The following is an 18,135-nucleotide window of genomic DNA, read 5'->3' as shown; positions in this document are numbered from 1 at the left end:
AAGGAAACAAAACGAAACGGGGAACTAATAATTGAATTAACACTCAATTGTCCAGAAAATCTCGTCCAGCACCAAAGCCTTGAGGGTACCAGATTATCTGAAATCTACAGCATTTACAAATTCCCAAGTCATTCTAATCCACAATCAGGACCAGTCACCAGTGTTTCATTTCATACACAACTGAGAATCAGCAACTGAGTCGATTGTTTCACCGGATCTTTACATACCTTTGCATTGTTTTTCTTAATCTCCTCATCTGAGATCTTCCAAGGACAGTCCTTCCTCATCTCATTAACAATGGCTTCATCTTTGAACCCATCATTCAGTCTGAAAGGTGCAACCAGATCCTCAAACCTCTTTACTCTATAATAAAAGAAAAAAATGTATAAATGTTTATTTAACACCAGTGATTATAAACCGGAGACAATACAAGCGAGAGTAACAAACATTCAAGAGATGTGATCAGATATTTCTTACAGTTCAGAACGAGGTTTCTGGTTGATGTCCGGCAGGACATGGACCTCATGGAAGCCAAGACGGAATTTGCTTAAGAGATTGACCATCCTAAATTCAAAAAGAGAATTATTAGTTTTGGTTTTTTAAGTGGCAGTGAGAAATGTTCAAATGACCTGGGAGAGATTTTCAAATACACTAATGGGCCTGAAATTGGAATTGATTCACCCCCCCCCTCCATTACCTCAGCATACATGTGTACAGTTGAATTGCAATAAACTGAACTTGAACTTGCGTTCAAAGAACATGGTCGTAGCTACTAAAAATTAATCAACAAATGGTAAATGAATGACAGTGCTGGTGGAGTTGTGCTTCCAGCAGCTGGAGAGTAGAGACTGCTCAAAAAGCAATGGCCACAGATCACCACTACATACTGGTAGATCATGTGATCTGCGGCCCTGGATACCTCTGGTGGTTGTGAAAGGAGCAGAGACCAGCTCCCTCACTAACATGGTGCCTGCTGTGACATAGACCACTAATCAGCTTTAGTTACTCTACTGGAATTGATTTGAAATTCACAATACCTCAACAAGGCCAACATTTGGCTGTATTTGCCTGGTAGTGTCAGCAGGCAGTATGTTGTAGTGCTTCACAGCACCAACTCTAAGATCAGGGTTTGATTTCCTCCACTGTAAGGATTTCTCCCCGTGACCGCGTGACTGGGTTTCCTCCAGGTGCTCTGGTTTCCTCCCACATTCCACGGATGTATAACTAAGGTTAATGAGTTGTGGGTTGGCACGAGAAACATTGTGACTCTTGTGGGCTGCTCAGCATGATCCTCGTTGATTTGATTTGATGCAAAGCAATTCACTGTATGTTTCAATGTACACGTGACAAATAAAGCTGATCTTGTAATCCTTTCTCTAGGATTCACAGTGGTGATTCCTACCAGGGCTTTCAGTGGCAGACTCTGTCTAAGGAAGCCAGATCCACTTACGCCTTTCTTTCCTCGTCCATGCGACTAATCTGACCGCCCACAAACACTCGAACCTTGCACTGGCGCCACCTCTTCTTGCGAGTGAGAAGATATGGAATTAAGAGGGTGAGGCCTACAGGAAGGAAGATGCAGGTTAGAAGAGCAGCAGTATACCAGCAGGGCACAGCACAGCCTGAGGGACTCTGGGGCACTCATACACACTTCCTCGCTCCCCACACCTTCCCAAGTGCCTCCTTCCATTTCTCTTCCTTTCCATCTCTCGCCTACACATTGCTCAGAGTCACACAGGGCAGAAAGAGGCCCCTTCACTCAGCATGTCCATGCCTTGCATTATCTACTCATCCCATTGATCATAGCCTGCAGTTTTCTACGTTCTGGCAAATTACTGTGTCTCCAGAATCACCTTAAGTGTGAGATGACCCACTTTCAACATCCTGGGTAAAGAAATTTTCTTCCACAGATTCACTTTAAACTCACCCCTCACACATACATCCTTTAGTTTTTGACATCTATGTTATGGGGTAATGATTCCCACTGTCTACCCTCTCTATGCTCCTCACAATTTAATACACCTCAGTCACATCTCCCACTCAGCTTCCTCTCACTCAAGTAAAACAAACCCAGTTTATACAGACTCCATTCTGGGGAACATTCTCCGCGTGGTCTTGCTGTACTTCCGTGGCAGTGAGGAAATATCGTATCAACTGGTAAAAGATGGCAAATTGTTTGTTTATTATCACATGTACGGAGGTACAGTGAAAAACTACTTTGCATGCCATCCACGCAGATCATTTTATGGCATCGATGCATGAAGGTGCTGGAGGGAAAACAATAGCAGAGTGCAGAGTAAAGTGTAATAGTTACAGAGAAAGTACAACACAGGCAGACAGTAAGGCATTAGAAGGTAGATTGTGAAGTCAGGAGTCTATCTGATCTTGTTAGAGAACTGTTCAATGATCTCATGGATTATTGGAGATTTCCCATATACATCTGAGGGAACAGTTCTGAATACCATTTGCAGAGACTTTGAAGCAGGTTACCCATCTAAATGGGAAACAGTCCATTTAGACGGATCCAAACACACTGCCAAGCTACGATCACCTCAACTTCCATCACTGAACTGCAGCATATAGTGACCACACATTGGGAGACTGAACCCCAAATCATTGTCATGGTTCACTGAAGCATACAGGAGGATAGCTCTTGTACTTAGTCAAGTCAAGTCAACTTTTATTGTCATTTCGACCATAACTGCTGGTACAGTGCATAGTAAAAATGAGACAACGTTTTTTCAAGACCATGGTTTACATGACACAGTACAAAGAACTAGACTGAACTACGTAATAAAAAAAACACAGAGAAAGCTACACTAGACTACAGACCTATACTGGACTGCATAAAGTGCACAAAAACAGTACCGGCATTACAATAAATAATAAACAGGACAGTAGGGCAAGGTGTCAGTCCAGACTTCGGGTATTGAGGAGTCCAATAGCTTGGGGGAAGAAACCGTTATATAGTCTGGTCGTAAGAGTCTGAATGCTTCGGAGCCTTTTCCCAGATGGCAGGAGGGAGAAGAGATTGTATGACGGGTGCATGGGGGTCCTTCATAATGCTGTTTCCTTTGCGGATACAGCGTGTAGTGTAAATGTCTGTGATGGCGGGAAGAGAGACCCTGATGATCTTCTCAGCTGACCTCACTATCCGCTGCAGGGTCTTGCGATCCGAGATGGTACAATTTCCGAACCAGGCAGTGATGCAGTTGCTCAGGATACTCTCAATACAACCCCTGTAGAATGTGATGAGGATGGGGGGTGGGAGATGGACTTTTCTCAGCCTTCGCAAAAATTAGAGACGCTGCTGGGCTTTCTTTGCTATGGAGCTTGTGTTGAGGGACCAGGTGAGATTCTCCGTCAGGTGAACACCAAGAAATTTGGTGCTCTTTACAATCTCTACCGAGGAGCCGTCGATGTTCAGCGGGGAGTGGTCGCTCCGTGCCCTCCTGAAGTCAACAACCATCTCTTTTGTTTTGTTCACATTAGGAGACAGGTTGTTGGCTCTGCACCAGCCCATTAGCCACTGCACCTCCTCTCTGTAAGCTGACTCGTCGTTCTTGCTGATGAGACCCACCACGGTCATGTCATTGGTGAACTTGATGATGTGGTTCGAGCTGTGTGTTGCAGCACAATCATGGGTCAGCAGAGTGAACATCAGTGGACTGAGCACACAGTCCTGGGGGACCCCTGTGTTCAGTGGGATGGTGTTGGAGATGCTGCTCCCGATCTGGACTGACTGAGGCGTCCCAGTCAGGAAGTCTAGGATCCAGTTGCAGAGGGAGGTGTTCAGGCCCAGTAGGCTCAGCTTTCCAATCAGTTTCTGAGGGATGATTGTGTTGAATGCTGAACTGAAGTCTATGAACAGCATCTGAACGTATGTGTCTTTTTTGTCCAGGTGGGTTAGGGCCAGGTGGAGGGTGGTGGCAATGGCGTCATCTGTTGAGTGGTTGGGACGGTATGCAAACTGCAGGGGGTCCAGTGAAGGGGGCAGCAGGGTCTTGATATGCCTCATGACGAGTCTCTCGAAACACTTCATGATGATGGATGTAAGTGCAACGGGGCAGTAGTCATTTAGGCAGGACACTGAAGACTTCTTCGGCACAGGGACGATGGTGGTGGCCTTGAAGTACGTTGGAATGGTGGTGCTGCTCAGGGAGATGTTGAAGATGTCAGTGAGAACATCTGCTAGCTGGTCTGCACATCCTCTGAGCACTCTACCAGGGATGTTGTTGGTCCAGCAGCCTTCCATGGGTTGACCCCGCACAGGATTCGTCTCACATCAGCCACGGAGAGACACAGCACCTGGTCATTCGCAGGAGGGGTGGACTTCCTCCCCGTAACGTCATTTTCCGCCTCAAACTGGGTGTAGAAGTTATTCAGTGCATTTGGGAGGGAGGCATCACCTGCACAGTCAGGTGATGTTGTCTTGTAATTGTGATGTCCTGGATGCCCTTCCACATGCGCCGCGTGTCGCCGCTGTTCTGGAAGTGACTGTGGATTAGCTGGGCATGTGCACACTTTGCCCCTCTGATGGCTCGGGACAGTTTGGCCCTTGCTGTTGTTAAAGCTGCCTTGTCGCCTGATCTGAAGGCGGAATTGCGGGACCTCAGCAGCACACGCACCTCTGCGGTCATCATTCACATAATACAGGTCGTCTAACAAACTGTCCACCTTGGGAATTAATCATTTACAATTTACATCACATTTTCTCGGCGACTCAGGTGAGAGGAGTGTGAGTGTCGGTGTCAGAGCCCAACGGGAATCGGGAGAGAGAGGATGAAAGGGGCAGATTCGGCAAGACCAGTCCTTTTGGGCTGCACAGGCATCAGAGACCTACTGAAGTTTGCAGTGTGAATATAAATAGAACACACTTGGGCAAGTCCATTTCTTTTAAAACCAGCAGCTCGGGCGAGAGAAATGTTAGTGTCAGAGTCCTACAGAAGTTGGGGGAGAGAGGGTAAAGGGAACAGATTCAGCAAGGCTGGCCTTTTGGGGCTGCGCAGGGATGGAAAGTGTTGGCGTCAGAGCCCTAACCACAGTTGCAAATAAAGTGTCGGTAGGCTCAAGCAGAGCATCCATTGTTGGAGTGTGCCAGTCAGAGAGTGTGAAAGCTTTGGCACACAGTTAAGAAGAGGCAAGTCTTCTTATTTAGTGTTGAGTAGTCAGGATGGAATGCTCCTCCTGTCAGACGTGGGCCTTCAGGATACCTGACGGTTTCCCTCATGACTACATCTGCAGGAAGCAGCAGTGGTCAGTGCAGGCCGTGGCACCAGTGCAGGAGTGGTCAGTGCAGGCCGTGGCACCAGTGCAGGAGTGGTCAGTGCAGGCCGTGGCACCAGTGCAGGAGCGGTCAGTGCAGGCCGTGGCACCAGTGCAGGAGCGGTCAGTGCAGGTCGTGGCACCAGTGCAGGAGCGGTCAGTGCAGGCCGTGGCACCAGTGCAGGAGTGGTCAGTGCAGGCCGTGGCACCAGTGCAGGAGTGGTCAGTGCAGGTCGTGCTGCACCAGTGCAGGAGTGGTCAGTGCAGGTCGTGCTGCACCAGTGCAGGAGTGGTCAGTGCAGGTCGTGGCACCAGTGCAGGAGTGGTCAGTGCAGGCCGTGGCACCAGTGCAGGAGTGGTCAGTGCAGGTCGTGCTCAACAGTGCAGGAGTGGTCAGTGCAGGTCGTGGCCAGTGCAGGCTGTGGCACCAGTGCAGGAGTGGTCAGTGCAGGTCGTGGCACCAGTGCAGGAGTGGTCAGTGCAGGTCGTGGCACCAGTGCAGGAGCGGTCAGTGCAGGTCGTGGCACCAGTGCAGGAGCGGTCAGTGCAGGCTGTGGCACCAGTGCAGGAGCGGTCAGTACAGGCCGTGGCACCAGTGCAGGAGTGGTCAGTGCAGGTCGTGGCACCAGTGCAGGAGTGGTCAGTGCAGGTCGTGGCACCAGTGCAGGAGTGGTCAGTGCAGGTCGTGGCACCAGTGCAGGAGTGGTCAGTGCAGGTCGTGGCACCAGTGCAGGAGCGGTCAGTGCAGGTCGTGGCACCAGTGCAGGAGCGGTCAGTGCAGGCTGTGGCACCAGTGCAGGAGCGGTCAGTGCAGGCCGTGGCACCAGTGCAGGAGTGGTCAGTGCAGGTCGTGGCACCAGTGCAGGAGTGGTCATTGCAGGTCGTGCTGCACCAGTGCAGGTCGTGCTGCACCAGTGCAGGAGTGGTCAGTGCAGGTCGTGGCACCAGTGCAGGAGTGGTCAGTGCAGGTCGTGGCACCAGTGCAGGAGTGGTCAGTGCAGGCCGTGGCACCAGTGCAGGAGTGGTCAGTGCAGGCTGTGGCACCAGTGCAGGAGCGGTCAGTGCAGGTCGTGGCACCAGTGCAGGAGTGGTCATTGCAGGTCGTGCTGCACCAGTGCAGGTCGTGCTGCACCAGTGCAGGAGTGGTCAGTGCAGGTCGTGGCACCAGTGCAGGAGTGGTCAGTGCAGGTCGTGGCACCAGTGCAGGAGTGGTCAGTGCAGGTCGTGGCACCAGTGCAGGAGCGGTCAGTGCAGGCCGTGGCACCAGTGCAGGAGCGGTCAGTGCAGGTCGTGGCACCAGTGCAGGAGTGGTCAGTGCAGGCTGTGGCACCAGTGCAGGAGTGGTCAGTGCAGGCTGTGGCACCAGTGCAGGAGCGGTCAGTGCAGGCCGTGGCACCAGTGCAGGAGCGGTCAGTGCAGGTCGTGGCACCAGTGCAGGAGCGGTCAGTGCAGGTCGTGGCACCAGTGCAGGAGCGGTCAGTGCAGGCTGTGGCACCAGTGCAGGAGCGGTCAGTGCAGGCCGTGGCACCAGTGCAGGAGTGGTCAGTGCAGGTCGTGGCACCAGTGCAGGAGTGGTCAGTGCAGGTCGTGCTGCACCAGTGCAGGAGTGGTCAGTGCAGGTCGTGGCACCAGTGCAGGAGTGGTCAGTGCAGGCTGTGGCACCAGTGCAGGAGTGGTCAGTGCAGGTCGTGGCACCAGTGCAGGAGTGGTCAGTGCAGGCTGTGGCACCAGTGCAGGAGTGGTCAGTGCAGGCTGTGGCACCAGTGCAGGAGTGGTCAGTGCAGGTCGTGCTGCACCAGTGCAGGAGCGGTCAGTGCAGGTCGTGGCACCAGTGCAGGAGTGGTCAGTGCAGGCCGTGGCACCAGTGCAGGAGTGGTCAGTGCAGGTCGTGGCACCAGTGCAGGAGTGGTCAGTGCAGGTCGTGGCACCAGTGCAGGAGTGGTCAGTGCAGGCTGTGGCACCAGTGCAGGAGCGGTCAGTGCAGGTCGTGGCACCAGTGCAGGAGTGGTCAGTGCAGGTCGTGGCACCAGTGCAGGAGTGGTCAGTGCAGGCTGTGGCACCAGTGCAGGAGCGGTCAGTGCAGGCCGTGGCACCAGTGCAGGAGCGGTCAGTGCAGGTCGTGGCACCAGTGCAGGAGTGGTCAGTGCAGGCTGTGGCACCAGTGCAGGAGTGGTCAGTGCAGGTCGTGGCACCAGTGCAGGAGCGGTCAGTGCAGGCCGTGGCACCAGTGCAGGAGTGGTCAGTGCAGGTCGTGGCACCAGTGCAGGAGTGGTCAGTGCAGGTCGTGCTGCACCAGTGCAGGAGTGGTCAGTGCAGGCCGTGGCACCAGTGCAGGAGTGGTCAGTGCAGGTCGTGCTGCACCAGTGCAGGAGTGGTCAGTGCAGGCCGTGGCACCAGTGCAGGAGTGGTCAGTGCAGGTCGTGCTGCACCAGTGCAGGAGTGGTCAGTGCAGGTCGTGGCACCAGTGCAGGAGTGGTCAGTGCAGGTCGTGGCACCAGTGCAGGAGTGGTCAGTGCAGGTCGTGCTGCACCAGTGCAGGAGTGGTCAGTGCAGGTCGTGCTGCACCAGTGCAGGAGTGGTCAGTGCAGGTCGTGCTGCACCAGTGCAGGAGTGGTCAGTGCAGGTCGTGGCACCAGTGCAGGAGTGGTCAGTGCAGGTCGTGGCACCAGTGCAGGAGTGGTCAGTGCAGGTCGTGGCACCAGTGCAGGAGCGGTCAGTGCAGGTCGTGGCACCAGTGCAGGAGTGGTCAGTGCAGGCTGTGGCACCAGTGCAGGAGTGGTCAGTGCAGGCTGTGGCACCAGTGCAGGAGCGGTCAGTGCAGGCCGTGGCACCAGTGCAGGAGTGGTCAGTGCAGGTCGTGCTGCACCAGTGCAGGAGTGGTCAGTGCAGGTCGTGCTGCACCAGTGCAGGAGTGGTCAGTGCAGGCTGTGGCACCAGTGCAGGAGTGGTCAGTGCAGGTCGTGCTGCACCAGTGCAGGAGTGGTCAGTGCAGGTCGTGGCACCAGTGCAGGAGCGGTCAGTGCAGGCCGTGGCACCAGTGCAGGAGTGGTCAGTGCAGGTCGTGCTGCACCAGTGCAGGAGTGGTCAGTGCAGGCCGTGGCACCAGTGCAGGAGTGGTCAGTGCAGGTCGTGGCACCAGTGCAGGAGTGGTCAGTGCAGGTCGTGGCACCAGTGCAGGAGCGGTCAGTGCAGGTCGTGGCACCAGTGCAGGAGCGGTCAGTGCAGGTCGTGGCACCAGTGCAGGAGTGGTCAGTGCAGGTCGTGCTGCACCAGTGCAGGAGCGGTCAGTGCAGGCCGTGGCACCAGTGCAGGAATGGTCAGTGCAGGTCGTGCTGCACCAGTGCAGGAGTGGTCAGTGCAGGTCGTGCTGCACCAGTGCAGGAGTGGTCAGTGCAGGTCGTGGCACCAGTGCAGGAGTGGTCAGTGCAGGCTGTGGCACCAGTGCAGGATTGGTCAGTGCAGGCTGTGGCACCAGTGCAGGAGTGGTCAGTGCAGGTCGTGGCACCAGTGCAGGAGTGGTCAGTGCAGGTCGTGCTGCACCAGTGCAGGAGTGGTCAGTGCAGGTCGTGCTGCACCAGTGCAGGAGTGGTCAGTGCAGGTCGTGGCACCAGTGCAGGAGCGGTCAGTGCAGGTCGTGGCACCAGTGCAGGAGTGGTCAGTGCAGGCCGTGGCACCAGTGCAGGAGCGGTCAGTGCAGGTCGTGGCACCAGTGCAGGAGTGGTCAGTGCAGGTCGTGGCACCAGTGCAGGAGCGGTCAGTGCAGGCCGTGGCACCAGTGCAGGAGTGGTCAGTGCAGGCCGTGGCACCAGTGCAGGAGTGGTCAGTGCAGGTCGTGGCACCAGTGCAGGAGCGGTCAGTGCAGGCCGTGGCACCAGTGCAGGAGTGGTCAGTGCAGGCCGTGGCACCAGTGCAGGAGTGGTCAGTGCAGGCCGTGGCACCAGTGCAGGAGTGGTCAGTGCAGGCCGTGGCACCAGTGCAGGAGTGGTCAGTGCAGGCTGTGGCACCAGTGCAGGAGTGGTCAGTGCAGGCTGTGGCACCAGTGCAGGAGTGGTCAGTGCAGGCTGTGGCACCAGTGCAGGAGTGGTCAGTGCAGGCCGTGGCACCAGTGCAGGAGCGGTCAGTGCAGGCCGTGGCACCAGTGCAGGAGCGGTCAGTGCAGGTCGTGGCACCAGTGCAGGAGTGGTCAGTGCAGGCTGTGGCACCAGTGCAGGAGTGGTCAGTGCAGGTCGTGGCACCAGTGCAGGAGCGGTCAGTGCAGGCCGTGGCACCAGTGCAGGAGCGGTCAGTGCAGGCCGTGGCACCAGTGCAGGAGTGGTCAGTGCAGGTCGTGGCACCAGTGCAGGAGTGGTCAGTGCAGGCCGTGGCACCAGTGCAGGAGTGGTCAGTGCAGGTCGTGGCACCAGTGCAGGAGTGGTCAGTGCAGGCCGTGGCACCAGTGCAGGAGTGGTCAGTGCAGGTCGTGGCACCAGTGCAGGAGTGGTCAGTGCAGGTCGTGGCACCAGTGCAGGAGTGGTCAGTGCAGGCTGTGGCACCAGTGCAGGAGTGGTCAGTGCAGGCTGTGGCACCAGTGCAGGAGTGGTCAGTGCAGGCCGTGGCACCAGTGCAGGAGTGGTCAGTGCAGGCTGTGGCACCAGTGCAGGAGTGGTCAGTGCAGGCTGTGGCACCAGTGCAGGAGTGGTCAGTGCAGGCTGTGGCACCAGTGCAGGAGTGGTCAGTGCAGGTCGTGGCACCAGTGCAGGAGTGGTCAGTGCAGGCTGTGGCACCAGTGCAGGAGTGGTCAGTGCAGGCTGTGGCACCAGTGCAGGAGCGGTCAGTGCAGGCCGTGGCACCAGTGCAGGAGTGGTCAGTGCAGGTCGTGGCACCAGTGCAGGAGTGGTCAGTGCAGGTCGTGCTGCACCAGTGCAGGAGTGGTCAGTGCAGGTCGTGGCACCAGTGCAGGAGTGGTCAGTGCAGGTCGTGGCACCAGTGCAGGAGTGGTCAGTGCAGGTCGTGCTGCACCAGTGCAGGAGTGGTCAGTGCAGGCTGTGGCACCAGTGCAGGAGCGGTCAGTGCAGGTCGTGGCACCAGTGCAGGAGTGGTCAGTGCAGGTTGTGGCACCAGTGCAGGTCGTGCTGCACATTGGCACCAATGACAAAAAGGGGAAGAAGTCTTATGCAGTGAGTTAGGAAAGAAAAGTTGAAGAGGAGGGCCTCCAAGGTTGCAATCTTGGGATTCCTCCCTGTTCCAGATAGGAATAGGGTGAAAGCACGGATGAATGAGTGGCTGAGGAGATGGTGCAAGGCACAGGCTTCCAAGCTCTTAATTATTGGAACCTTTTCTGGGGAAGGGGTGACCTGTACAACAGGGACGGGCTGCACCTGAACTGGATGAGAACTAATATCCTGGCTGGAAGGTTTGCTGGTGCTACTTGGGAGAGTTAAAACCAGTTTTACAGGGAGCTGGGAACTGGAGCTCCAGATCCATAAGGGAAGGGTTGGACCAGATGTCAGGGAAAGTACTGAAATGCAAAAGCAAAATAACAGGTACGATGGGTCGGATAATTTAAAATGTGTATATTTTAACGTTAAGAGTATTATGAGCAAGAGTGATGAACTTAGAACATGGATCAGTACATGGAACCAAGATGTAGCCATTGCTGAAACTTGGTTGAGAGAGAAGCAGGAATGGGTGACTAATGTACCAGGTTTCTGAAATTATACAAAAGATAGAGGAGATGGCAAAAGAGAGGGGTGGAGTTACACTACTGATCAGGGACAATATCACAGCTGCACTCAGAGGAGACATACTGGAGAGGTCAGACAATGAGTCCATTTGGGTGGAACTCAGGAATATGAAAGGTGCAATCACACAGATGAGATTGACTACAGTTCCCCCAATAGATACTGAAACATTGAGGAACAGATATGTAATCAGATAAAGGAAAAGTGTAAAAATAATAGGGTTGTTGTCATGGGGGATTTCAACTTCTCAAACGTAAACTAGTGTAAGGGGTTTAGATGGGGCAGAATTTGTTAAGTATATCCAGGAATTTTTCTTAAATCAACATGTGGACGGTCCAATGAGAGAAGGGGCTGTACTGGACCTGGTAATGAGTAATGAGTCTGGCCAGGTGACTGATCTTTCAGTGGATGAAGTTAGGGAACGGTGACGACAGCTCGTTAACTTTCAGGATAGCTATAGATAGATAGGTATGGTCCTTGTGGGAGAGCTTTAAATAGGAGTAGGGCAAATTACAAGGGGACTAGGTACAAACAAAGCAGGATTAATTGGGAACTGATGGGATTTACCCCAGGTTATTGGAGGCGGCAAGAGACGAGATTGCCGGGCCCTTGTGTCCTCTCTAGCCACAGGCGAGGACTCAGAGGACAGGCAAGTGGCTAATGTCGTACCTCTGTTTAAGAAGGGAACAGGAGAAAATCCTGGGAACTATAGACCGGTGAGTCTCACATCAGTTGTAGGGAGATTGCTGAATAAAATTCTGAAGGATAGGATATATGAGCATTTGGAGACCCATGGCCTAATTAGGGAGAACCAGCATGGCAGGTTGTGCCTTACCTACTTGATCAAGTTTTTTTGACAAGGTGACGAGAGATACTGATGAGGGTAGGGCAGTGGATGTTGCCTACGTGGATTTTAGTAAGGTTTTTTACAAAGTCATTCATGGGAGGCTAACCCAGAAGATTAAGATGCATAGGGTCTGTGGCGAGTTGGCTGTTAGGATTCAGAACTGGCTTGCGCATAAAAGACAGACGGCAATTGTTCAAGGGAATGCCCGAAACATTGACTATCTATTCATCTCCATAGATGCTGCCTGACCTGCTGAGTTCCTCCAGCATTTTGTGTGTGTTGCGTTAGAATATTGTGCCCTACAAAGCAAATATCCAAGGAAACAAAGAACAAAGTCTGTGGGGGAAGTGGCTGTTGGATGTTTCATTAATCCATTTCCCCCCAGACACTAACAACTAATACGCATAGGAACAGTTAGAGATTTATCATCCAGAATGGCAAAAATGGGTTGCAAAGTAGATGGCAGTTAGTTGCAATAGTGTTTCTAATTCCTCTTTAGGAAACTTGTTTCAAAATTGGTCAATCAATTGTGACAGTGCTCATGGAAAGTCCTTGCCCTTGTATTTTTTTCTCTATTATTTTTTGCTTTCTCACCTTTTTGAATCACTGCGCTGGTGTACCTCCACCTTCGCTGGGGTTTCTGTCAGCTTGTCTGTCCAAGCCTCCCTTGTCACCATGTCTGAACCTAGCTTTGCCAGTCCGGCTACATGGTGAAAGTGCATCTGGTGCTGGTGGTAGAGCTGGGCCCAGAAGACAGTGGAGAATTCCATGGTGGAGTCACCCGTCATCTTGGCAGGAAATGGTGAAACTAGTGCTGAGTTTGAAAAGCTCCCCTCGTTTACCCTCCCCTAGTCTCATCGAGATGGTATGCAATCGGTGTGCCCCCCAGCTTCATTGCTGATCCTGCCCTCCAGCATAGTCTGTGACCACACGGGTTTCCTCCCAGACTCTGAGATTGGCCACTGTAAATTGCTCAGTGGGGGAGGAGGGTGAGTTGATAGGATTAGTGAGAATGTGTGCTTTCATGCTGTGGCCAAACTGCAAGAGTAATTGTGTCCCGCGACCTCTCTTTCTATGCATTGCAACAAAACGGATCTTGTTATATTCTAAGCTGCTGCTGTACTGAAATCTTGAATTTCAATTACCATACAAATCTTAAAGAAGAACACTTCTAAGTGTTACCTCCGTCATCAAAGAGCCAGTAGATGTCAATGTTTTTTTTGGCTTGTTCCAACTGGAAGATGGTACTGGTCTGCTGCTCAACAAATGCTGCTCGGGAGTCTACTGAGATTAGAAAAACAGTGAGAGTTGCTTTGCTGTATGTAAAACAATGTTTTATGTAAGAATAAGTGACAGAGGTACCAGTCAATTCACAGCAATACAATCCAGATAAGCTGCAAGTACATCATTACAAATTCCCACTAGAGATGCTTACAATTATCAAAGATAATTATTCTTTTACTTAAATTTCTCTCTGCCTTAAAGATTATAATTGATTACGTTGGAAAAGATCTACCAAGTTTACCAAGTTGTCATTCTTTTGAGTACCAGTAAAATACTTGACATGTCATGTCTAGTACAGAGAGTGAAGGATCTATGAATAACTTAACCTCATCCAAGTTGTACAATTCATTTCATCAGAAGCATGGAGTGAAGAGAGCCAATTCTTATTCATTTTAATAGTTATTCTGATGACACGGCACATAATGATGATGGATTGTTCTAGCATATAAACTCTTTCTTCCTTAACACAAGAGATTCTGCAGATGCTGGAAATCCGGAGCAACACACACATAAAATGGTAGAGGAACTCAGCAGGCCAGACTGAATCTATGGAAAGGAAGGGTCTCAGTCTGAAATATTAACTGTTTATTCCCCTCCATAGATGCTGCCTGACTTGCTGTGCTCCTCTAACATTGTGTTCTTTATCTTTAATACAGTTTTTAAAATAATAAAACAGCACAGGAAAAGATACGATAATTCCATTCAGAAAGCAGCAGCATAGAAACAGTAGAATTCAGCAAAATAAGTTAGGGGATTTATCATACTTAAGTTATTACAAAATAAAACTAGTCATTTACAATTTGTAAGTGAAGTAGAAAATACTGGAAACAACATTAGCAGAAAGAGCAACAATTATCATTTCAGGCACAGGACCTTCTGTCAAAAGTTCACATTTTGCGTCTAATGACAGTAAGCGTTGCACTATTTAGTTTAACAACGTATTCACATGTGCAATTAGCTATTGGTTTCTCATTTGCATTTTCTTTGAAAATAGCACCACCTAAAGATGGTAACTACAAAAAAAAGTGACAAAATGATAAGAATTAAGGTCTGTGAACTTTTATTCTAAACCTAGGGTGAGGGGCAAACACCTTCATTAGAAGGTTTAAATGATGCTAAGCAAAGATGGAATAGAGACTAGAAAGCAAGCTCAAGCTGTAGAATTAGAAGGGTGGTAACATAAAGGGAGCATTGATTTCTATCAAAGAGTGGCTTTCAGCATGTGTCTAGAATAACAAATCTTCATTTCAGCACAAAGAAGCAGACAAGCTGAACCTGGGTTGCAAACTACATCGTGACTCAATTCAAACTGACAAAAGTACCATTCATCCTCGAGGGGCACTGTGAACTCAAGCACATTAAAGTGCACAGGAACCTGGTCTCGCACAGTTCAGTGCAGTCAGTGAGTTTAGTTCATGCTGCATGATCTGTGTATGATGCAGATCTTTACAAAACTGGTTCCCTGAAGCGGACCAGCTCAAGCAGGATGCAAGGATTTGCTGTCATAGGAACCTACTTCAAGTGCAACCCTCTAAGAAAAATGCCTACCCTTTGTGGAATCTCTCTTTCAGTTGCAGATCGTTCTTCCTCTCTCACCAACCCACTCATCAATCACAGCTCTCCTCTCGTGACATCCAGCTGAACCCTGATTCCGGTCCAACTCAATCCAAGCTGCCTGTAGTCTGACCTTTCTAGCCTATCCTTTACTCTCTCAAATCCTGCAGCCTTGGCCCCGATACCCAGTTCTATCCAAGCACCACAGTGCCCACTCAATCTGGAGGCCTGAAAATCCTGCTCCATAACCCCTTTTGATAGCCCAGTCAGTGTTGTCCTAACTGCAGACCACTTGCTGCCTATTACAACTAGGCCAAACTCTCCCATTTCCCCAGCAGCTCATCACATGTCCCCGTGATTGTTCCTGATCCCCCAGGCTCCTCTCCTTCCTCACCCCGTTGCAGTAACTGTGGTCTGACCCTTCCACTTTCTGCACCCTGTCCCTCCTTTTCCTTCAAGCACTTCCACCACTTCTACCTCCCAAGAACCCAGTTTTATGAAATCACTGTATAGCTTTGATGTAACAAACCCCTCGAACAATCCAAATCGTTGCAGAATTCAGAACGATCTTTCGTCAGAACAGAAACTATTAACTATTAACTGTCTGGCCTGATTGCCAGCATGAGCTGAATTTCTTTGGTCACTCACCACGGGTCTGGGTCATCCTCGTGATGTCCAGGCCTTGCTTCATTTTCATCACGCACACGCCATAGTTCAAGTCAAATGAGTCACTGAGAATTCAAACACAGGCTTCAAACTTAGTCAAGTAATAAAGCAGTCAGCTAAAGCAATCACCAAGAACATACTTAGTCACCTGAGGTTACAGCAGAATTACCAGATAGCTCGTAGCAATTCAAACTGTTCAAATGGTGGTTTTTGAGGAGGGGCATGGAGTGGATAACATCGCACTCATCTCAGTGAGAGAAGCTGCGTGAATCACAGGGTGTTATCCATTCCATCAGGATAACGGCATGTCTGTTCAGTTGGGTTTCTTATTAGCCCAGTGCATCCTGACTAACTGCTAAAAGACCATTAGCTGTGGAAATCAAAAGAACGTAGACAATGGGATTCGGAAGCGAATCTGCGAAATGCTGACAGCGCTCAGCAAGTGAGGTAGAATACGCGGGAAGAGAAACAGAGCTAATGTTTCATGTCAGATCACCACAGGTAGAGAAGGCTGTTATCTTTTGTAACTCCAAAACATTAAACAAATGGAAAGCAAAAATATGGAGCTGTGAATAAGGTATCTGAGAATTGATTTTACTTTAAGCGAGGCACACGATCTCGCATGGTGGCATCATGACGACTGCAATTCATGTATTTTTTCATATAACCCATAATGAATTATTTAAAAAAGAATGCTTAATCAAGCAATATATTTATGATACTACTCAGATATTACTGAAATAATAAACACAACACTTCTCCCTGCTTAGCTCTAAACTCTAACTCATATAGAATTAATCTCAACTTAAATACTGTACATTTGTTGTTATTCAGTTGTTTAGTTGAGTCCGACTCTTCGTGACCATAGGGTCCATGGGGGTTTCGTGGCAAGATACGGAAGTAGATTGCCAGGCCTTTCTTCCACGCAGATACTGCTGCCGCCCAGGTTGGGACCTGGCTGGGTTTGAACTCTGATCCATCTGCCTTGAAGTCCAGAGCTGATGCCACTACACCGCCAGCCGGCACATAAAACTACGAAAATAGACAGCCACGGCATCGAACATTTTAATTTGTCCCTTTCCAGCCTAAAGATTTAATTGCTGTGGAGGATGTCATACTCTTGTGGGATAACCTCATTCCTGAGGAAGGGGAAGGGAGGGGTCACTCTGCTTGGCAGATGAGACTTGTGTCTATGAAACAATCTCAGGTTCTGGGGCCCCCTCCGTGATGGTTGTAGGAGTTGACTCTGAGACTGCAGGAAGTGGTTCTGACAGCCCTGGACACCTTTCCTCTGGGCATCTGACAGTGCACAGTAAGCTTCACTGGACGATATGGATCACTTATGAGTACAGAGACATCACTGTTTCCTTTACCTTTTGGAAAGCCACCATACACTGCTTTGTCTGTTGCCATTTCCTCACGATCTGTAGAAATGTGCTCGAGGGGTGGGGTATAGTAGCCAGTTTCCAATTGTTATAGTAATTGACCAGTTCTGAAAAGGACTGCAATTGTGACATATGCTTTAGTATTCGGATATCTACCACTGTTTGAATTTTCTCAACACACTTGTGTAATCTTTGTGCATCGATGGTGTGACCACAGTAAGTGATGCTCAGTGTAATGAATTCACAGGTAACAATGACAGTCTGGGCAGCCTTGGACCACCTGGTGAGCAGCTTTCTGCCAGAGTGCAGGTGTAGATGCCACTCCAGAAATAAGTCTATTATAGCAATAAAGCCCTCTGTAAGCGTTGGTGGTGAGAAACTCTTTGGACTCTTCTTCCATCTCCATCTGTATGTTGGCCTCATCTGAATCCCCTTTGCTGAAGCTGTGTGGCCTTGGTTGTAGTGAGCACTAGGTCTAAAGCCTTGGGCTTGCCTGCAGCTGCAGACCAGGTAAGAGGATGCAGAAGCATTACGGTGTGGCGCCACACTCGGCTGGGGCGTGGCCTCTCCCATTGGTGCTGCCCTCCAGTGTTTGAGCAGTGCAATGACAGACTGGATTACGTGCGTCTGCATGCTGCTGGGAGACTGTACCACCAATTGCTGGACATAGCTACACAGGGTCTTGGACTATATATATATATATATATAAAATTTATTTATTTGTATTTTTGGGGCTCCCCCCCCCCCCCAAGTAAATATGCTTCTTTGCTAGCTGTTTTGTGTTACTTGCTATTTTGAATATTTTGCACCTTGGCCCCGGAGGAATACTATCTCATTCAGCTATATCTATGTATGGTTTGAATGATAACTAAACCTGATTTGATTTGATTTTAAGTGTTTCCCTCCAGAAAGGTTTGCAAAGATACCCTCTACCCTGGGTAGAGGATATTGATTTACTTTCAATGCTGAGTTGATGGTGACCTTAGAAATCCCCACAGAACCTGGCAGACCCATTCTTCTTGGCTACTGGGACCACTGGCATTGCCCATGGGCTCCACTCAACCTTGGGAAGAACTCCTTCAGCTTTCAGGCAATCTAGCTCACAGGCTAGTCACACTGATACAAGGAACTGGGTAGGCTTTGCAAAACTTGGGTGTGGCATTTTCACTTACCACTATCTTACCCTTGATAGGTTTCAGTTTACCAATGCCATCCTTGAACGATGCTCTGGCATCATCCAGTATCTTAATCTTTCAGTTGATTCTATTGCAGGGGATGTGGCATGCATATGGTGGATGGATCGCCAATCAAGTTGTAGTTGTCTCAGCCAATTGTGGCCCTACAATGCTGGTCCTTTTGTTTTTTATTACATACAAGTCCAATATGGTATGTTGGTTGTTGTATTTCACTGTTA

At 50.4% G+C, this 18,135-nt stretch overlaps 1 protein-coding gene across 3 annotated transcripts in view; it reads right to left on the bottom strand.

The window, feature by feature from the left end:
• slc12a3 (solute carrier family 12 member 3) overlaps positions 1-18,135 on the bottom strand; it is a 68,542-nt gene that overhangs the window by 6,729 nt on the left and 43,678 nt on the right. For 2 of the 3 annotated variants that reach the window (XM_073069829.1, XM_073069831.1), the window contains exons 19-23: positions 15,319-15,401; positions 13,015-13,116; positions 1,451-1,562; positions 478-564; positions 228-363 (exon numbers count right to left, since the gene is read on the bottom strand). In XM_073069829.1, the coding sequence (XP_072925930.1) occupies positions 228-363; positions 478-564; positions 1,451-1,562; positions 13,015-13,116; positions 15,319-15,401 (520 nt within the window). The remainder of the gene's footprint in view (positions 1-227; positions 364-477; positions 565-1,450; positions 1,563-13,014; positions 13,117-15,318; positions 15,402-18,135) is intronic. The other variant, XM_073069830.1, reaches the window with a different exon arrangement.

Source organism: Hemitrygon akajei, chromosome 17 (genome assembly GCF_048418815.1).
Source record: "Hemitrygon akajei chromosome 17, sHemAka1.3, whole genome shotgun sequence".
Taxonomy (NCBI): domain Eukaryota; kingdom Metazoa; phylum Chordata; class Chondrichthyes; order Myliobatiformes; family Dasyatidae; genus Hemitrygon; species Hemitrygon akajei.
Note: the sequence above shows the minus strand (reverse complement) of the source record. Positions and strands in the feature narration are given on the sequence as shown.